The sequence below is a fragment of the Sus scrofa genome, chromosome 3 (genome assembly GCF_000003025.6).
Source record: "Sus scrofa isolate TJ Tabasco breed Duroc chromosome 3, Sscrofa11.1, whole genome shotgun sequence".
Classification (NCBI taxonomy): domain Eukaryota; kingdom Metazoa; phylum Chordata; class Mammalia; order Artiodactyla; family Suidae; genus Sus; species Sus scrofa.
The window spans coordinates 26,329,739-26,351,728 of NC_010445.4; the positions used below are offsets into that span (position 1 = coordinate 26,329,739).

The 21,990-nt window shown below is 45.6% G+C and overlaps 1 protein-coding gene across 3 annotated transcripts in view; it reads left to right on the forward strand.

Annotated features, from left to right (window-relative positions):
• Window positions 1-21,990, forward strand: part of TMC7 (transmembrane channel like 7) — a 54,712-nt gene that overhangs the window by 23,563 nt on the left and 9,159 nt on the right. For all 3 annotated transcript variants that reach the window (XM_021086539.1, XM_021086538.1, XM_021086540.1), the window contains 9 exons: window positions 2,136-2,218; window positions 7,506-7,651; window positions 9,196-9,343; window positions 11,040-11,213; window positions 12,921-13,078; window positions 16,202-16,319; window positions 16,885-16,982; window positions 17,427-17,613; window positions 19,450-19,580. In XM_021086539.1, coding sequence (XP_020942198.1) covers window positions 2,136-2,218; window positions 7,506-7,651; window positions 9,196-9,343; window positions 11,040-11,213; window positions 12,921-13,078; window positions 16,202-16,319; window positions 16,885-16,982; window positions 17,427-17,613; window positions 19,450-19,580 — 1,243 coding nt within the window. The remainder of the gene's footprint in view (window positions 1-2,135; window positions 2,219-7,505; window positions 7,652-9,195; window positions 9,344-11,039; window positions 11,214-12,920; window positions 13,079-16,201; window positions 16,320-16,884; window positions 16,983-17,426; window positions 17,614-19,449; window positions 19,581-21,990) is intronic.

Genomic DNA, 21,990 nt, shown 5'->3' on the forward strand with positions numbered 1-21,990 from the left:
GGTGTTGCTGGACCTGTGTTTTCTTACTGAATTCTTGACACAAGTCTGATGTTCTGGGTGTGCTGTTTATGCAAAAGGGGAGAGTTTCTGTCATTCCAGAGTCGTGTATTGACTACCCTCTGGTACCAGGCTCTGTGCTCTGTGCTGGAAGTGGAGATCGCATGCTTTTACCACGTGACTCCTTTCCCCAGAAGAGCCGCCACTGAGGAGAGCCACCCTCTGAGAGAAATGGAGCTGGACTCTGAGCATCGTCACCTCCTGTCTCTGCTCTCTCCTCATTACTTCCTCTGACTACATCCTCCTGCGCGTGTGTGTGTGTGTGTGTGTGTGTGTGTTTTCTTCTGTTTTTTTTTTTTTTTTAACTCAGCCATCAAAGGTTCCTTAAGGGTCAGAAGTTCCTCTGTCCTCTTCTCACCTTCCTTCCCTTCTTCATTCCTCCCCCAAGTGTTTATTGAGCACCTGCTGTGTGCCTGAGCCGGTTCCTGGGGCTGCGGCTGGGAACGCCATACCTATATCCACAGTGACTTTCATGCACTCCAGCCAAGGGTGGGCGTTAGGAAGGGACCACACAGAGAGGTAAAAGGCATGCATTTGTCTGGGAGGAAGGGAAAGGATAAGATGCTGAGAGGGTGGACCCTAGGCCACTGGAGGCTGAGGGTTCCTCCAAGCCCTCTGTGAAGGCAGGGACATTTAAGGTGAGCCCAAGAGGGCAAGGAGAGGGCAGCTGTTGAAGAGTTTGGGACAGCATCTTCGTGCAGGGGAGCAGCACCTGCAAAAGTTTAAAACTGGGAATCACTCAGTATATTAGAGAAATGAAAAGCCTAGCATGGCTTGAGAGCAGCCTTTCTGGAAAGGGCCAGAAAGGATATATTTTAGGCTTAGCAGACCCTATGGTCACTGTTGCAACTATTCCGTGCTGCCGTGGTGGCACAGAAGAGGCCGTAGTCAAATGATCTGAATGTGCATGGCTGTGTTCCGATAGCACCGGATTGACAAAAACGGGCTGCCAGCCAGACCTGGCCCGAGGGCCGTAGTTGGTTGACCTCTAGGCTTGAGGACAGTGAGTGAAGAGCAGAGTGGCAGCCACCTCATTCCATCTTCCTGACTCCACTCCACATAGAATGACTGTCTCCCTCTTCTCTGCCTCTTCAGCCTGGGCCCCAAAATGAAGTCATACAGAGCAGACAGCCCAGCTGGGAGCCTCCTGGCCATCCTGGCTTAGACTAAATCAGCTGAATAAACTCCAACTGCAGACTCCTGAGGGAGAAAATACATATTTTAAGGTTCTTTGTTACACAGCAATAGCTGACTGATACAGAGGAAGGGAATCGGTTTAAGTGTAATCTAGTGTCATGAAAACTGATGTTCAAAAGATTTCTTGGTTAACTATAGGTACATATGTGTACTTTTAATTCAAAATTTCAAAAACTTAATTTTTGAAATGAAACTGCATGTTAATTTACTCCTTACATGTAGAGATCCTACAAAACTGGATGTGGTGGCTCAGCAGAAACGAATCTGAGTGGTAACCATGAGGATGCAGATTTGATCCCTGGCCTTGCTCAGTGGGTTAAGGATCCAGCGTTGCCAGGAGCTGTGGTGTAGATTGCAGATGAGGCTCGGATCTAGCCTGGCTGTGGCTGTGGCTGTGGCATAGGCTGGTGGCTACAGCTCCGATTCAACCCCCAGCCTGGGAACTTTTATATGCCATGGGTGCGGCCCTAAAAAGACCAACCAACCAACCAACCAAACTGGATGTGCTTAAAATGGAATAGTTATATCAAGCACAGTTTTTAAGATATCTGCAAACATAAACCCCAAAATAAAATACCAGTACTAGAAGAAAACCTGAAGTATAAGTGGACCCACATACAAAATGTATAGAAAAAAAAAATGTATAGAAAGAAAATATATCCCCAGATGTTTAGGGAGACTAGTACTGGAGAAAATGCTGCTGTACTTGGTGCCCTGGGGTGTGGCCTGCAACTAGAAAATCTCAGATTCACAAATGCACCCACTCTCAATTGTATATGGCATCTAGATGTATATACGTATACATGCATATATACACAAGCTTATGCTAGGTTATAGAGACCGAAGCTGTTTCCACTGATGTTCTTGTTCTTGTTTTGCAGATAGTCAATGCACAGCATATGCAATAAGTAGTTCTGGACTCACTTACTTTTACACTTACATCATAGACTTACTTTCTGGCACCGTAAGTATCTGACGTAATTCTGGACTTGGACCTTCCGTGTGCTGAACATAGATTAATTTAAAGATCCGCTTTCTAAATGTCTGCAATGAGAGCCAAACACAAGTTTTGACCAACGTCCCCATAAAAGAAACAGGATTCGCAGTGGCCTTCTTGGCAAGGATGACATGTATCCGCCCTCTCCTGGGATGTCCAGGAAATGTGCTTTGTCACTTTCAGCCTTTGGCTTCTTCCTGATGCCTGCTACCTTTGCGTGGACCTGCAGCAAGATCTGAGGTCCCCCATAGAAAGAAGGTTTAGTGAAAATAAACCCAGATAGGAGTTCCTGTCATGGCTCAGTTCCGGTTAACGAACCCAACTCGTATCCAGGAGGACTCAAGTTCGATCCCTGGTCATGCTCAATGGGTTAAAGGTCCGGCATTGCCATGAGCTGTGGTGTCGATCACAGTTGCGGCTCCAATCCTGCGTTGCTGTGGCTGTGGTGTAGGCCGGTGGCTGCAGCCCTGATTCCACCCCTAGCCTCGGAACCTCCATATGCCGCAGGTATGACCCTAAAAAGCCAAAGAAAAAAAAAGAAAAGGATAAAAAAGGAAAGGAAAGAAAGAAAAAATAAACCCAGACAAAATTTATCTCACTTCTCTGACATTGAAAAACCTTGACATTTTGTGGTCCTGGACCACCTGGGTGAAAGTTGTGACTCTTCTCCCTAGAAATTACACACCTGGGTGTACATGTGCACACGCTGCACTTGTCCACACACGTGAATACACTCCCTAAAATCCCTGAAAAGTCTATTAATCCCAAGGTAACCCTACTGCTCTAAAGTGGAATTAATCTCATCCTTCCTATAGTAGTTTCAAAAGGTTTTTTATTCTTTATTCTAAAAAGTGATTTTGAAGGTTCCCCTTGTGGCTCAGCAGTAACAAACCCGACTAGTATCCATGAGGACTCGAGTTTGATCCCTGGCCTTGCTCAGTGGGTTAAGGATCCGGTGTTACTGTGAACTATGGTATAGGTCACAGAAGCAGCTCAGACCTGGCGTTGCTGTGGCTGTGGTGTAGGCCGGCAGCTGCAGCTCTAATTTGACCCCTTAGCCTGGGAATTTCCATATGCCACAGGTGTGGCCCTAAAAAGACAAAGAAATTAAAAAAAAAATAGTTTTTTTTGGAGTTCCCGTCCTGGCTCAGCAGAAGTGAATCTGACTAATATCCATGAAGATGCAGGTTTGATCCCTGGTCTCACTCAGTGGGTTAAGGATCCAGCCTTCCTGTGAGCTGAGGTGTAGGTTGCAGACGCAGCTCAGATCTGGTGTGGCTGTGGCTGTGCCATAGGCCAGTGGCTAGAGCTCCTATGCACAGGCCACCTGCCCACCCACAGCAACAACATATTGGGTCCCAGGGTAAGAAACCCTAGTCCAGAAGGCGAGACAGCCACTATGCACAGCTGCAATCTTATCTGCTGAAAAAAAGGGTAAGATTAAACAATAAAAGCACACCCCCCAAAATTGTTTTTTTCCTTTTTTCTTTTCTGGTTACACCTGCAGCATGCAGAAGTTCCTGGGTCAGGGATAGAACCTATGCCACAGCAGTGACCCGAGCCACTACAGTGACAAAGCCAGATCCTTAACCCACTGAGCCACATGGGGACTCCAAATAAAATCTTTTTTTCTTTCTTTTTTCTTTTTTCTTTTTAGAGCAGTACCCAAGGCATATAGAGGTTCCCTGGCTAGGGGTTGAATTGGAGCTATAGCTGCTGGCCACAGCACAGCAATGCTGAGTCTGTGACCTATACCACGGCTCGCTTGCTAACTCATTGAGCGAGGCCAGGGATTGAACCTGCATCCTCATGGATACTAGTCAGATTCGTTTCTGCTGAACCACAAGGGGAACTCCTGTTTTGTTTTGGTTTTTTTGTTTATTTGTTTTGGCCCAGCCTGTGGCATGTGGAAGTTGCAGGGCCAGGGATCGAACCGGTGCCACAGCAGCAACCTGAGCCACTACAGTGACAAGGCAGGATCCTTAACCTGCTGTGGCATAGTAGAACTCCCACTGCATTTGATTTTGAAAAAGTGGTTCTTACATAGCTGAGCTCATGTTTTCCTCAAAACAGCCATAAGAGGAATTGCTGTGGCTGCGGGGTAGGCCGGCAGCTGCAGCTCCAATTCAACTCCTAGCCTGGGAACTTCCATATGCTGCAAGTGTGGCCGTAAAAAGAAGAAAAAAAACCAAAATGAAGTATTCTTAGCATAATGAGCAAGTAGCACTTTTACAACCACCTTTTTCCCTGTGTTTTTAAAATCTTCACTGATGCGTTACAATATGCCTGTCACGTGTATTCACTGAAAAACACTGTTTTCAGCATTGCAGGTAACTAGCATCCTTACATCTTTTTGCATGTGGTTTTTTCTTAACTGAGATATGATTGGCATATAACATTGGATATGTTTGAGGTGTGCAGCCTGTTGGTTTGATACATTTATATATTGTAATCTGATTACTACAGTAGTTTTAGCTAATAGCTTTATCATGTCACATAGAATATTTTTTTTCTTTTTAGGACCCCACCTGCAGCATATGGAAGTTCCCAGGCTCGGGGTCAAATTGGAGCCACATCTGCGACCTACACCACAACCACAGCAACGCTGGATCTTTAATCCATTGATCGAGGCCAGGGATCCAACGTGCATCCTCATGGACACTATGTCTGGTTCTTAACCTGCTGAGCCACAGCGGGAACTCGGGTCACATATAAATTTAAATTTATTTATTTATTTATTTGTTTTGTCTTTTTAGGGCCACACTCATGGCATATGGAGGTTCTCAGGCTAGGGGTCCGATCAGAGCTGCAGCCACCGTCCTACACCACAGCCACAGCCACAGCCACGCCGGATCCTTAACCCACTGAGCGAGGCCAGGGATCGAACCTGCCTCCTCATGGACACTAGTCAGATTCGTTACCACTGAGCCATGATGGGAACTCCTCTTTTTTTTTAATTAATTTATTTTTTTGGTCAATTTAAATTTAAATATGTCCAAGAGGGAGATGGCCAGAGATATCAAGCAGGAGCTTGTCTTTGCTAAAAACAGTCAAGCCACGCTCATGGTTAATCAGAGAAGTTATTTTCCAGGCCTAGGGGACCTTTGTCCTTCCATGTTACATAATTTTGTGTGAGTGATGGATGGCAGCCCTGATAGCAACCTGGGGCGATAAAAACAGGTTTTGTGTAGTTGAGCGAGTTTTTATGGCCTGTGTGTCCCAGCTTTGGGAGAGTTAAAGAGATAATGGAGGGAGTTCTCTTGTGGTGCAGCGGGTTTAGGTTCCAGTATTGTCACTGCTGTGAATTGGCTCACTGCTGTGGTGTGAATTTGATCCCTGGCTGTGAAACTGGCACATGCCATGGGTGCATCTCCCACCCCCCAAAAAAAATGAGAAGAAGGAGTCTTCTGTTTCTACTTTTTAATTTTATTTTATTTTTTTGTCTTTTGTCTTTTTTTGTCTTTACAGGGCCGAACCCGCGGCATATGGAGGTTCCCAGGCTAGGGGTCTAATCGGGGCTGTAGCCTCTGGCCTACAGCGGAGCCACAGCAACACCAGATCTCAGCCACTTCTCACACCACAGCTCACGGCAACACCAGATCCTTAACCCACTGAGTGAGGCCAGGGATCGAACCTGCAACCTCATGGTTCCTAGTCAGATTCGTTAACCACTGAGCCATGACGGGAACTCCTTCTTAGTATTTTCTAATGTGGGTTTTCATGGTCTAGCCAGTCCCCTACTGATGGACATTCAGGTTACTTCCCTTCCCCCCCGCCTTACAGACAGTGCTGTACTGCACAGCTAGGCACTCCGGGTACTGTTTCTGCTTCCTGTGTGTGTTCCCTTCCTCGTGCTCCTAGACTGTTTGATCCTTGCTCTCTAAGAGGAGTTGCAGGTATTCAGTTATCCCCATCATAAGAAGTTATGGGGCGTTCCCGTTGTGGCTCCGAGGGTTACAAACCCAGCTAGTATCCACGAAGATGCAGGTTCCATTCCTAGCCTTGCTCCCTGGGTTAAGGATCTGGCATTGCGCGAGCTGTGCTGTAGGTTGCAGACACGGCTTGGAACAGGTGTTGCTATGGCTGTGGTGTAGGCCGGTGGCTACAGGTCTGATTTGACACCATCTAGGCCGGAGGTGTGACCCTAAAAACTGAAAAAAAAAAAAAAGAAGGAAGGAAGAAAAAAAAAGAAGTCCCAGGCTGCTCTCTGCTATATTTTCAGATAGGGTATCTTTAGGTTTTCAAGGGTTTTTGTTTTGTTCTGTTCTTGTTATAGCCTTAATTGAATTACAATTCACATGTCACACAATTCACCCAGTTAAAGTGTCCAAGTCAAAAAAAAAAAAAAATGAAGTGTCCAAGTCAGTGGTTTTTATTATATTCACAGAATTGAACATTTTCAGCACCTCAAAAAAAACCCCTGTGTCCTTTATCACCTGCCAGTTCCTCTCATCAGTGCTAAGCAACCATTAACCTCTTTTGTCTCCACGAAATGCTGATTCATGACATTTCGTATCAGTGGAATCATAATACATGGTCTTTTGTCTCTGGCTTCTTTCACTCGCAAGCTTTTAAGTTTCATCCACGTTGGAGCATCTATCAGCCTTTCATTCCCTGTTCCGGCCAAATAAGATTCCAGTGAATGGAAATACTGAATTTCGTTTATGTATTCAAGATGACTGTATAAATTGAATGAATATATAAATTCATGATTCAGGGTGGTTTTCACCTTTTGGCTGTTATGAATAATACTGTTAAGAACATTCACATACAAGATTTTTTTTTTTTTTTTTTGTCTTTTTGCCATTTCTCAGGCCGCTCTCACGGCATATGGAGGTTCCCAGGCTATGGGTCGAATCAGAGCTGTAGCCACCGGCCTACGCCAGAGCCACAGCAACGCAGGATCCGAGCCTTGTCTGCAACCTACACCACAGCTCACGGCAACGCCGGATCGTCAACCCACTGAGCAAGGGCAGGGACCGAACCCGCAACCGCATGGTTCCTAGTCGGATTCGTCAACCACTGCGCCACGACGGGAACTCCCACTTGTGTATTTTTAATGCTTAGGCTTTATCCATGATTTATTCCCCTGACATAAACTGAGCATCCTGTATATTTCTGGATTTTTCCAGTCTCTGGGAATTCAGGGATGAACAGTGGCACTGGAATGTGAATTCCTGGAGGCAGAGACTAGGCTCCTGGTTCCCTGCAGTCACCTCACCAGTCTGACCTCATGCCCTTGGCTTTGTTTCAGGGTTTCTTGGAGGATACCTACCTCTTTTATGGACATTACACCATTGACGGGGTGAAATTTCAGAACTTCGTCTATGACTTGCCTCTGGCTTATTTATTAAGCACGATTGCCTACCTGGCCCTGAGTCTTCTTTGGATAGTGAAAAGGTAAAGTTTACCTTGTTGTTGTGTTCTCTTTGAATTAGTAGTAGTAGTAGTAGTAGTATTTGCTTTTTAGGGCCACACCCTCGGCACACAGAAGTTCCCAGGCTAGGGTCCAATCAGAGCTACAGCTGCCGGCCTACAGCACAGCCACAGCCCCTCATCTGCGACCTACACCACAGTTCACAGCAATGCTGGATCCTTAACCCACTGAACAAGGCCAGGGATCGAACCCGCATCCTCACAGATCCTAGTCGGATTCGTTAACGACTGAGCCACGAAGGGAAACCCAAACCCCATTTTCTTTATCTGTGAAATGAACACACCTAAAAGAGTTGTTGGGAGGATTAACTGAAATAAGGCAGGTAAAGAATTTAGTACTGGGCGTGGCACCCTGTCGACATTTTTTAATTAAAATCATCATCATCACCGAATTAGCCCCAGTTCTGCCACTAGCTCTCTGGATCTAGGGAAATAATTTTCCCGTCTCTGGAGCTTAGCTTTCTCATCTGTAAAATATTGGTTGAGTCTAAATCAGACCATTCAACTATGGTCGCTCAGACTCACCATGGAGCTTTATAAAGAGTATATTTCTGGACCCCACAGGCCACCTACTAAGTTAGAACTCTCAGCCTATGAAAACCCCTGGGAGTCTGCATTTTGCAAAAGCACCCCCGGTAGTGGTGATGTAGTAAATTCTTCGCTGTCAGCCTTTGGCAGGGGGACTGATTATTTTAATTCCTTCCACTTCTATCGTCTTCCCAACTCAGTTGCAAATCTTACAAGTACCCTTTCAACGACAGAGTGTATGGCCTTTGATGTTTTTAATCCGGTGCCAGAGTATATTATTTTCCATGAAAGCATTTGAATGATTATAAATTTGTGCACCAGAGGTGCATCTGACTGAAACGGGTGCTCACTAGATAATTGGCTGTTTGGACCATTTAAGTCATTTATTCACGCATTTCTCCATCATTTAGATAGTGGCCATATTTATATCCAGGCATAAAGGTGGCAAGACAGCAAGGGTACCTACCCTCAAGGAATTTAAAATTCAGTCAGGATAAGGGGCTCCAAGCAGTAAAACACATAAGATGATTGTGGATTCAGTTCATCGCTGTGAAGGAAATTAAAGAGACTCACTTGAAGTCACAACTTTAGATGTGGTAGTGGGGAATCTGTGGAGGGGATAAGAAGAAGGCAACCTCGGGAAGAGGAGAGGCCAGAGGGAACTGCAGGTGCAAAGGCCCTGAGGCTGGAGGATAGGTTTCCATGTTTATGGAAAGGAGAAAAAGCCATTGTCATTATGGGTCTACGGGAGGAAAGATGACCTCGTGCAAGGTCATGCAAGACCTCTAGGCTGTGTCGAGAGTTTGGATTTTATTCCAGCTGTGCCAGAAGCCACTGAATGGATGAAAAGAAACAATTTGCAACAATGAGATGCCGGGGTAGCGGCCCCATATTTAGAATGGTTCAGAACTTGGCCACGCATGTCCAAGTGGATGCAAGATGCATGGCCCTATATTTTGTGGTGGTTCTTTTGGGGTCAGGTCAGTGGAAGGGTTCAAAATCAACCTGATCCGGAGTGAGGAGCACTTCCAAAGTTACTGCAACAAGATCTTCGCGGGCTGGGATTTCTGCATCACCAACCGCAGCATGGCAGACCTGAAGCACAGCAGCCTGCGCTATGAGCTCCGGGTGAGTGCCGCTGGGTCCACTCTTGGCGGGGGTGGGGTGGCATGCTTGCAAAGGAGCTTGATGGAGGCCTCATCAAGACAACCCCAGTGCTTAGCTACCTTCCCTTATGTAGTTATTTTTTGTTTTTTTGTAAGGGCCGATGCAGCCTCTAGAAGTTCTCGGACTAGGGGTTGAAGCAGAGCTGCAGCTGCCAGCCACAGCCACGCCAGATCGGAGCTGCGTCTGTGACCTATGCTGCAGCTTGCAACAACACCAGATCCTTAATCCACTGAGTGAGGCCAGGGATCAAACCCAAATCCTCACAGACACTATGTTGGGTTCTTAACTGCTGAGCCACAAGGGCAACTCCTCCCCTATGTAGTTTTTAAGAGCTGTTTGCAGAAAACTGCTTCCTTTCTGGGGTCGCTCACCTTAGACCCAAGCATGGAGCTGAGGCTGGGAACTTCCTTGTCCACTGTATACTGTCATTTTTACGTCTGATGAAAACCTGTCATGAACATGGCTTAAACCAGGAGGAATAAGACTAAGCGGGATTGTTATGAGGACAAGGTGGAGCAGAGAGAACATGAAAAGGAGAATTTCCAAACTAACAAGGAGAGAGAAGAAGCAGCAAATAGCATCTTGATGTGATGTGCTCCGAAAAGGAGAGGAGGCCGCCTGCCCAGATCCCTGCCTTGCAGATGGGGACCATCTGTATCCACAGTTTTTTTCTTCCCATTCTCAAATCTGGCTTCCCAGAGAGATCCTGACAGCACTAGGACACTGAATAGGTCTGAAAATAAACAGAGGAGCTATTAAAAATACATCTGAAAAAAAGGGAGTTCCCGTCATGGCTCAGCAGTAATGAACCTGACTAGTATCCATGAGGACATGGGTTCAATCCCTGGTCTCGCTCAGTAGGTTAGGGATCTGGCATTGCCTTGAGCTGTGGTGTACGTCGCCGACGTGGCTCGAATCTGGCGTTGCTATGGCTGTGGTGTAGGACGACAGCTACAGCTTTGATTTTGATTCGACCCCTCGTCTGGGAACTTCCATATGCCAAGGGTGTGGCCCTATAAAAGCCGAAGTTAAATTAAATTACACTATCTATGCTGAAGCATCAAAAACAAAAACAAAAAGCGGAGGAGACAATGATATCAAAAACTTAATAAAATAAGACAGAAGGAATCAAATCAAATGTAACATTTGTTTAAAGCAATAACACAAGGTTCTCTGGTGACCTAGTTAAGAACTGGCTTAAAACAGTCAAGAGCTGTTAGCAGAAAACTGCTTCCTTTACAGCTCTGGTGTTGTCACTGCTGTGGCTTGGGTCACTGTTGTGGTGTGGGTTCGATCCCTGGCCCAGGAACTTCTGCATGCCATGGGCTCGGCCAAAGCAACACGAACAAAAAAAACAAAACAAAACAAGAAAAGAAAGAACGCATGCTACGTATAAGGCATGAATAGATTATAGTTCTGTTTTCAAATGTATTACATCTCATTGCCATCTTAAGTAGGAGGTTCTGCCTTGCCTTAGGCCTTTGGTAGACATGGAAACTAGTTGGGCTTGGTCTGGGGAAGTTATACTGGGGGAAATGAATATTTCAGGAATGTTTAAAGATGGAGCAGGAGGGTATGAGGGTACGAGTTAGAGCTCCCCCCACACACAGTATCCCTTCATCTCAGTGCTCACAAATGAGTTTGCTTTGGTTCTTAGGCAGATCTGGAGGAAGAAAGAATTCGGCAGAAAATAGCAGAAAGGACTTCAGAAGAAACAATACGGATTTACTCTCTGAGGCTGTTTCTGAACTGTCTCGTGCTGGCTGTTTTAGCAGCATGCTTTTATGCCATCTATAGAGCAACGATATTCTCGCAAGAACACATGAAAAAGGTAAGCGCTCCTGAAGGTCAATTTTACTTTTACTCTGGTTGGACATTATATGTGCTCCTTAGCAAACCTCTGGGGAAGTGCTGTCATCATTCTCTTTTACCTATGGCTGGTGGGACAGAGAACCAAATATCAGAGTCACTCATTTCCACTCTTAGTAGAAAAAAAAAAAAAGCATCCAAAATAGCGTATTTGGGATACCTGCTCCTTCTGGAATTTGCAATGTTCAAATCCCCAATTCCACTACTTACTAACTGGGGTTTCAGTTTACTTAAAATAATGGAGGTTTTTTTTTTTTTTTGGCTTCACCCATGGCATGCAGAAGATCCCACACTGGGGCTGGAACCCACACCACAGCAGTAACCTGAGCCACAGAGGTGACAATGCTGCATCTTCAACCGCTAGGCCACAAGGGAACTCCAATAGTGGTTTTAAAAATTCGGGTTAATCTAGTGGCTCTGTTTCATGGAATGAATCATCAGCGGCCTGGGTTCCTTCCATCCTACAGTTCTGCCATCTTTAGGATTGGCCTTCTGTGTGGTACAGGGTAACTCACATGTTCACATTCTAGCCAATGGGAAGGAAGGGAAGGAGGTGGGGAGGGCTCAACCTGGAGATTACACTTAAAGCTTCTACTTATAGGAGTTCAGTGGTAATGAACCCGACTAGCATCCACGAGGATGCAGGTTCGTTCCCTGGCCTCACTCAGTGGGTTAAGGATCCGGCGTTGCTGTGAGCTGTGGTGTAGGTCACAGACACAGCTCGGATCCTGCATTGCCATGGCTGTGGTGTAGGCTGGCAGCTACAGCTCCAATTCAACTCCTAGCCTGGGAACTTCCATATGTAGCCCTAAAAAGACCAAAAAAAAAACAAAACAAAAAAACAAAAAAAACTCACCTTCCACTTATATTCCTAGGCCAGAATTTAGTCATACGGCTATACCTAGCCACAATGGGAGGCTAGGAAATTTAGTTTTGTCCCAGATAGCCATATATGTGACTAAATAGCCTATTATTATAAAAGAAGAGAGTGGCTATTCAAGTCATTTAGTTCTGCAGCCTTGAAAATGATTTCAATTGCCCATTGACACAGAATGCATAGATTTTTTTTTTTTACTACTTCCCCTTAATAAGTCCAATAGAGCTCATTCTTCTTTCCCTGTGGTACTGAATTGTGTTTCCTGGAAGAGCCAGTGACAGAGATGGCTTATTTTTAGGGGTCCCATTGAACGACATGTTAGGTTTGCTAAACACGTATAGTTTTTTTCTCGTCTCGTTTTAATGAGATGGAATGGACATACAGCACTGTATAAGTTTAAGGTGTTCAGCCTACATATGACGTACATATTGGGTTCTTTTTTTTTTTTTTTTTTTTTTTGTCTTTTTGCTATTTCTTTGGGCCGCTTCCGCGGCATATGGAGGTTCCCAGGCTAGGGGTTGAATCGGAGCTGTAGCCACCGGCCTACGTCAGAGCCACAGCAACGCAGGATCCGAGCCACATCTGCAACCTACACCACAGCTCACGGCAACGCCGGATCGTTAACCCACTGAGCAAGGGCAGGGACCGAACCCGCAACCTCATGGTTCCCAGTCGGGTTCGTTAACCACTGCGCCACGACGGGAACTCCCGATATTGGGTTCTTTTAAGGGCAATTCATTTGTGATGCCTCTTCCTTTATGAGATTCCTGACTGGCTGTGTTATCTTCGTAGGAAATTGACAAGATGGTCTTTGGAGAGAACCTCCTGATATTGTACCTGCCTTCTATTGTGATCACGCTGGCCAATTTTATCACCCCGATGATCTTTGCCAAGATCATCCACTATGAGGATTATTCCCCAGGCTTTGAGATCCGGCTGACGATCCTTAGGTGAGGCCTAGATATGCCGGGCAGGCCACCACTTGTCTCCTCCCCTGCCCACGGCAGACTTTGCTAATCCCTTGTGGCACCTTTCCCTGCTGAGCCGAGAATCCTCTTCAGCCTTCAGATGACCCCTACAGATGACTCAGAGTTTGCACTTGCAGCAAAATCTCTTTGACTTCTGTGTCTACTCAGCTGCTGTCTATTTTTGGTTCGTGTATTAGCACATGGACAGCGGAGGGCATAGGGTGGGGGCCTTGGAGGAGGTGTTGCTCTCAAGAGATTGGAAATGACAAATGAATACCAGTAGGAGAGTGATGAAATGAGAGAAGGGAAGGTACCTGATGGCAGGTATGTTATTTGGCAAGTTGCAGGTGGGGCTCAGTCCTGTGGGACACCTCTGGGAGTTTGCATGGAAAATATCTCAGAACTGTCCTGCTCAGTACAGTATGTATCCTCCGGCAAAACGTTCCTCCTCCCCTGCCTAAGGGTGGCTGGCTCCCAGAGGCGTTAACTCCCCGCACTCGCAGGCCTTGGGAGGAGAGTTACTGTAAGAACTTGTGGTGCAGGAGTTCCTGTCATAGCTCAGTGGAAATGAATCTGACTAGCATCCATAAGGACGCAGGTTCGATCCCTAGCCTTGCTCAGTGAGTTAAGGATCCAGCCTTGCTGTGCTGTGGTGTAGGTTGCAGATGTGGCTCAGAGCCCGCATGGCTGTGGCTGTGGTGTAGGCCAGCAGCTGTAGCTCTGATTCGACCCCTAACCTGGGGAACTTCCATATGCTTCAGATGCAGCCCTAAAAAGCAAAAAAAAAAAAAAAAAAGAGAGAGAGAGAGAGAAAGAATTTATGATGCGCAAACTTTTGCTAGAATGAGTGCTGAAAAAATATTACTGTGTGTACCACAGTTGATTTATCATAATTTGTTGTCATATCTCTTCTCATACTATATAACTATTCAGTTTCATAAAAAAAAAATAAAAAATAAATGACAGCTATAAAGCCAAGCTCAGGGAATTAACACATGTGAGTTAAGGGAGACCAGATAGAAAAAGACTCTTTTTTGGCCATGCCTTTGGCATGTGGAAGTTGCCAGTCCAGGGACTGAACCCGAGTCACAGCTGTAACCAGAACCACAGCAATAACAATACCAGGTCTTTAACCCTGTGAGTCACCAGGGAGCTCTGTTGTTTTTTGTTTGTTTGTTTTTTTTGGGGGGGTCAATGAATTTTATTACATTTATAGTTGTACAATGATCATCACATCCCAATTTTATAGCATTTCCATCCCAAACCCCTGACACATCCCCACCCCAAACCTGTCTCCTTTGGAAACCGTAAGTTTTCCAAAGTCTGTGAGTCAGTATCTGTTCTGCAAAGAATTTCATTGTGGGGAGCTCTGTTTTTTAAAAAAATCTTCTTATTTTGGAAATTTTTGAACAGGCCATATAATGAACCCTTATGTGTTCCTGTCACTTAGTTTCAACTATTTACCAACATTTTACCAATCTTGTTTCATGTGGTCCTCCCACTCTGCTGGATTATTTGAAGCAAATCTCAGAACGTGTCCTTTCATCTCTAAACACTTCAACATATCTCTAAGTGACAACGACTTTTCTTTTTTTATCATCATCACACCTCATAGAATTAAGTCGGTTCCCTGATGGAGTTGCGGAAGGCTTTCTGTGATTGGTTTGTGCAAACCAAGACCCAGAGAAAGGCCATGTGTTGGGTTGGGTTGTTAGGTCTTTCTCTCTCTCTCTTTTTTTTTTGGCCGCACTCAGGGCATGTGGCAGTTCCTAGACCAGGAATTAAACCCACACCACAGCAGTAACCAGAGCCACAGGGTGACAGCACTGGATCTTTAACCTGATGTGCCACCAGGGCACTCCACGGGTTGTTAATATCTCTCAAATCCCTTTTATTCTTTCAAGAATCCCCCTCCTTTGGCTGTTCCTGTCGTGACTCAGTGGTAATGAACCCGGCTAGTATCCATGAGGATGCAGGTTCGATCCCTGGTCTTGCTCATTAAGGATCTGGCATTGCTGTGCCTGTGGTGTAGCTCTGATTCGACCCCTAGCCTGGGAACTTCCATATGCCATGTGTGTGGCCCTTGGAAAAAAAAAAAAAAAAGCACTCTCCTCACTTGAATCCTTTTTTCCCTGGCAGCCCTCATTTGCATGCTTCCTATTTTTCTTGCCAACTTCACACATTTTGTTTTCTTTTAAAAATAGAGTTGTGGCATTCCTGCTGTGGCACAGTGGGTTAAGAATCTGAGACTGCAGCGGCTCAGGTCCCAGCAGAGGCGTGGGTGTGATCCCTGGCCTGGTGCAGTGGGTTAAAGGATCTGGTGCAGAGCACAGCTGCAGCTCAGATTCAGTCCCTGGCCCGGGAATGTCCATATGCTGTGGGTGTAGCCATTAAATAAATAAAAATAAAAAATAAAAATAGAGTTGTATCAGCAGGAAACTCTGAAGTGCAGTTTTTTCATTTCTCAATATGTTAGCCGTCTCTCAAAGCTGATACTTAGAAGATGCATTTAGTTCTTTCCAGAAATTGTTTGGAGCCTGGCTCTGTTGTCATGGATTCAGGAGTTCCCAGCTTTCTGGTCTGTTTTTTTTTTTAATCTGCCATTTAAAAAAAAAAATCGTGGTAGGAGTTCCCATTGTGGCTCTGTGGGTTAAGATTGAGGATGCAGGTTGATCCTAGCCTCGCTCAGTGGGTTAAGAATCCAGCCTGGCCTCAGGCTGCAGTGTAGGTCCCAGATGTGGCTTGGCTATGGTGTAGCCCAGCAGCTGCCGTTTTGATTCTACCCCCAGCCAGGGAACTTGGATATGCCACAGGTATAGCCGTAAAAAGAAAAAAAAAATTGTGATAAAATATAGATGACATAGAATGTACCATCTTGGCCACTTTGAAGGGTACAGTTCCGTGGCAAGAGAATTGTACATTCTCAGTGTTCTGCCATCATCACCATTGTCTGTTTCCAGAACTTGCTCATCATCCCAAATAGAAACCCTGCCCATTTGTAGGTTTGCTGTTGAGAAAGGCAGCTTCCCCACACCCCGGTCCAAGGGGCCAGGCTGCCTCGATTCCTCCTTTTCTCATCCTCCATCCCCCTGCTCTTTCCTGCAGGTGTGTCTTTATGCGGCTGGCCACCATCTGTGTGCTGGTGTTCACCCTGGGCTCCAAGATTACATCCTGCGACAACTACTCGTGTGAGCTCTGTGGCTACAACCAGAAACTCTACCCGGTGAGGCTGCAGGGATGGGCACATCCTGGCCCGTGGGTCACGGGGTAATAGCATCAAGGTCAAGAGGATGGCGCTTGAAGCCAAGGGTTTGAACCCCATCGAGCCCCTTCCTTCTTTCCTTCCTTCCTGCCTTCTTTGCTATTTAGGGCCCCACCTGCAGCATATGGAGGTTTCCAGGCTAGGGGTCTAATCGGAGCCACAGCTGCCAGCCTACACCACAGCCAGAGCCACGCTAGATCCGAGTCACATCTGCAACTTACACAGCTCACGGCAACGCCGGATCCTCAAGCCACTGAGCAAGGCCAGGGATCGAGCCCGTGTCCTCATGGATACTAGTCAGATTCATTTCCACTGAGCCACGACGGGAACTTTCCATCCACTTTCATGCTGGGTCGCAGAATCTGGCACAGCCGTCACTTCTAAGGTCTTGAAAACCAAAGTCTGGGCTGGAGCTCAGAGGAGCATCGGCTGATGGCTTCCGGAGGCAGCAGGGTTGGGGCTGGACATGGCCTCGGGAGGACCTGGCTTTCTTTGTTCCAAGTCAGGCTCCTTTCTCTGGTTTCAGTGCTGGGAGACCCAGGTAGGGCAGGAGATGTACAAGCTGATGATCTTCGACCTCATCATCATCTTGGCTGTGACGCTTTTTGTGGATTTTCCCAGAAAGTAAGTGCGAGGGGCACCCCCTCCTCTCCCTCCATGCCCCGCCCCCTCCCCGGGTCCCCCCACTGTAGGCTCCCATCCCAACTGCTCTTCACAGAGTACTAGATGATTCCACATCCTGGGAACCCCTAAAAACCCCCTGGTGACGTTCAGACAGCTCCAGGCCATCACCCCCTTGTCCCTAATGTGCCCCATTGAAGGGGAGCACAAGGAGCAGAAAGGGTGCTTTTTGCCATTTTCACAGCCATGGGCCCTGTCGTGGAGACGCCCCCCCGCCCCAGGCTGCATATGGCCTGCCTATAATTCCAGAGTTCATTATATTCTGCATCTTACAGATGTATGAGCAACCAGTGCCCATGAGACATGCGTGGAAACAGCCCTGATTTGGTGGCTGTGTCTTGGCAGACACTGGTTGTCCAGGTGAGAAGTTGTCCTGTTTGTTTTCAGGATCCTCGTGACCTACTGCTCCTCCTGGAAGCTGTTCCAGTGCTGGGGCCAGCAGGAGTTCGCCATTCCCGACAACGTCCTGGGGATCGTTTACGGACAAACCATTTGCTGGATCGGTGCCTTCTTCTCGCCCCTCCTTCCTGCAGTCGCCACCCTGAAGTTCATCATCATCTTTTACGTGAAAGAGGTAAGGAGCGTGGTCCATAACCTCGACCCTCCTTGACCTTGCAAGATGTTCGGCACGTGATGGGCTTGGAGCCCACCCACATCCTAACAGCTGTATCGGAATTGCGTTCCTTATTTGATAGATATTTTGATGCTGGAAAGAAAGACTTTGAGTGAATTTTCACACTTCTGTCATTTTGAGAGTTTTTTTAAGTCGTTTTGCTCCTGTTGAATTGTTTTCATATGTAACCAGCGAAGAGTTGAGTTGCAAGTCACTGATCCGTTGACAGTGGTCCATTTCGGTGATGTTTAACAAAAGGTTTATGAACTAAAATTTTGTCATTTTCTGTTTGGATTTTAGTTCATTTCTTTTCAGGTCTCAGTTATTTGGGTAGCTCCTCAAACAGCTCCCAGGCCCTGGATATTGTAGCTGAACTAAGTTTCTGTTTTTGTTTTTGTTTGTCTTTTTAACACCGCACCTGCGGCATGTGGAAGTTCCCAGGCTAGGAATCAAATTGGAGCTATAGCTGCCTGCAGCGTACACCACAGCCACAGCCACAGTAATGCCAGATCCAAGCTGCGTCTGCAACCTACGCCACAGCTCACCACAATGCTGGATCCTTAACCAACTGAGCGAGGCCAGGGATCGAACCCGCATCCTCATGGATACTACTCTGGTTCATTACTGCTGAGCCATGATGAGAATTCCCTGAACTAAGTTCTTAATGAGTGAAATAGCCTTGCAGATGACTGACTTACCTGGGCTTAGGAACCAAACTTCTTTTTTCTTTAAAATAGAAGCAATATATGCTCACTGTTAAACATTTAGACAATACATATATGGATCCTGTCCCTCCTGCCAGAGGAACCCTCTGTTAACAAGCCCAACAATTATTGATCACCTCTTATGCCAAACCCTGAGGATTCATAAATGGAAGTAATAATAGCATTAATAGTAATGACAATAATAACAACAAATGGTAGCAATACTTTGTGCCCCGATTCTGCTGAAGACTTTGCATGGATGTTCATATAATGCTTATTCATATCCTTTGTTTTTGTTTTTGTGTGCATGTGGTTTTTTTGTTTGCTTTTTTGTTTTTTTGTCTTTTCTAGGGCCGCTCCCGTGGCATATGGAGGTTCCCAGGCTAGGGGTCTAATCAGAGCTGTAGCCGCTGGCCTACGCCACAGCCACAGCCACAGCAATGCGGGATCCAAGCTGCATCTGCAACCTACGCCACAGCTCATGGCAATGCCGGATCCTTAACCCACTGAGCAAGGCCAGGGACTGAACCCGCAACCTCATGGTTCCTAGTCAGATTCGTTAACCACTGCGCCACAACGGGAACTCCCTTACACATACCCTTTGCAGTAGGGTATGTGCTCTATGTTTTATATATAGGGTATATTTTATATATAGGATATGTCTGTATTTTACAAATTAGGAAACTGAATACCTCACTAAAGTCGCAAAAAAGAAATTTACAGTAAAATGTTTTTTAAAAACTTTTAAAAATGTAAATGAGATCATACAATACAGAGTTTTGAAATCCACCCTTTCCACCTCACAGCGCCATGTAGGATATAAAGCTCTCTGTCATTTTTTTTTAAAGGGCTACATGGTTTTTCCATTGTATGGATGTGCTTTAATCTTTAAGGAACCTCATGGCTAGCTACTTATGTTGCTTCTAGTTATTTCCTGTTCTCAACAACGGTAACCGTAAATACCGATACATATGTTTTGACCCTATTTTTTTTTTTTTTTTCATTTTGGTCTATATTGCTGTAGAACGTTCAGCTCTATAGCTCTAGAAAGGTTTGACCAATTTTATTTTCCTCTTTCTTCCTCTCCCCTTAGATCAGTCTTATTTACACCTGCAGACCCTCCCCCAGGCAGTTCAGAGCCTCCAATTCTAATTTCTTCTTCCTGTTGGTGTTGTTGATCGGGCTGTGTTTGGCAATAATACCTCTGACCATCAGCATGGCACGGTAAATATGACTTCGTCTTCTAGAACATTTCCTTACTTCCCAACAGGCCCTTCTTTCATGTTAAAGGCTTCATTGCATTCTTTTTCCTTAATTTTGTTTATTAGAGTATAGTTGATGTACAGGGTTGTGTCAGTTTCTGCTGGGACAGCACAGTGACCCAATCACACGAACACATGCATTCCTTCTCTCATGCAATCGTCCGTCATGGTCTATGGCAAGAGATTGGGTGTAGATTCCTGTGCACCCAGTAGGACCTCATTGCTTATCCATGCTAAGTGGAATAGTTTGCATCTACCAACCCCAAACTCCCAGTCCATCCACTTCCTCCTCCCTCCCCTCCGCAACCACAAATCTGTTCTCTATGTACCCACGGCTGTTTCTGTTTCGTAGATAAATTCACTTGTGCCATATTTTAGATTCCACATTCAAGTGGTATCATGTGGTATTTGTCTTTCTCTCATTGATTGTTTTTTGTTTTTTTTGTTTTTTTTTTTGTTTTGTTTTGTTTTTGTCTTTCTAAGGCCACCCCTGCGGCATATGGAAGTTCCCAGGCTAGGGGTCAAGGCGGAGTGGCACCTGCTGGCCTGCACCACAACCACAGCACAGCAAGGCCAGATCTGAGCTGTGTCTGTGACTTATACTGCAGCTCCTTAGCCCATTGAGCAAGACCGGGGATCAAACCCACATCCTCACGGATCCTAGCCAGGTTCACCACCACCGAACCACAATGGGAACTCCTACTCTCATTGCGTGCCTTATTGGCTTTCCTCGTAGTGCTCCCCCCACAGAGGTCAGTAAGTCGCTCCTGGCTCAGCCAGGCCCACCTTTGCTTTGGGTTTTTCCTCTGGATACTAGAAATGTCTTGGTCCACCCCTGAACTTGAGCTTGAAGAGTTGCTGTGTTTTTGAGGGTGTTGGATGGGTCTCTCCTACCCAGATCCCTTCCCCTAGGACCTCTCTTCTAGTCCCCTTTGGGATTATTTCCTTGTTTCTGCTTTTGAAGATAATACATGGTCACTGAGAAGACTTGGGGTTTCATCTGTGTGCCAGGCACTGTGCTAGGTGCCAGGGGTATAAAGATGATTCAGACGTGGCACAAGGAATTCCGTCTAGTGCGGCAGTTTGGGAAGAGCCAAAACCCTCAGGACTGAGGGTTCAAACCCCAGTGATGCCACACTGGACACAATTCCTTGTTTTATAACCTTTTACACCAGAGGCTGGAAAGAGAGAAAATGACTTAGGCTGCGTGGCCCATATGGTTTCTGAAAGCAGCCATAGATGATAATGTTACTTATAGAGAGAAATTCAAACCGTACAGAAAAGGGTAATTAAAGTGATAACGTAGCCCCTCTAAGAGGTAACGTAACCACTCTTAACATTTTACAAACACTTTTGAAAATCTATTAAGAAAGGTGTATTTATTTGTTAAAAAACATATAGAATAATCCTGTTTGGCAGCTTAATTTTTTTCACTTACCTTTATATTGTGCCCTTTTCCAGGCCAGCACCTATAGAACTCCCATTCTTTCAACTCTATTTTTTAGCTTTGATTTTTTAAAAAAATAAGTAATACATTCAAATGGCACAAAATTCAAAAAGGATAAAAGATTAAAAAACTAGGATTCGTTTTCCAATCCTATTTCCTAACTACTTCATTTCTGTCTTGGAGATCGTCATACCTCTGTGTGTCTCTCAGGGGTTCTGGAGTATTCCACCGCGTGAGTGGATCAACAATTGTTCATCTGTTTCCTGAAACAACATTTAGGTTGGTTCCAGGAATCTATTTTTATCATTAAAAATAGAACTTCAGTAGAAAATTCCCTCACAGACTTTGTGACGTGTTCTTTGTAAGCCTTAATTTCATTTTTTTCCGTTGTGAGTTTACTTTTTCCCTACTTTTTCTTTTCTTTCTTTCTTTTTTTTTTTTTTTTGTGTGTGTGTGTGTTTTGTCTTTTGAGGGCCGCACCTGCAGCATACGGAGGTTCCCAGGCTAGGGGTCCAATCAGAGCTGTAGCCTCTGGCCTACTCCACAGTCACAGCAACACCGGATCCCCGCCTCTTCTGTGACCTACACTAGAGCTCAGGGCAACGCCGGATCCTTACCCCACTGAGCGAGGCCAGGAATCGAACCCGCAACCTCATGATTCCTAGTCGGATTCGTTTCTGCTGCGCCACGACAGGAACTCCCCTACTTTTTATTTTCAAAAATTTCGTATCTATAGAAAAGCTGAAAGAAATAGCAACAGTGAAAACTTATATACCCTTTACCTGCATGTCTCAATTGTTATAATTGCCCTCGTACAATTGTAATTGTTGCCTTCCGCTATCTGTTTTCTTTCTATGCATAGATTTTGTATGTGTGATGATGATCCATTTGAAATTATAGGTACCTGACATTTCTTTCTTTCTTT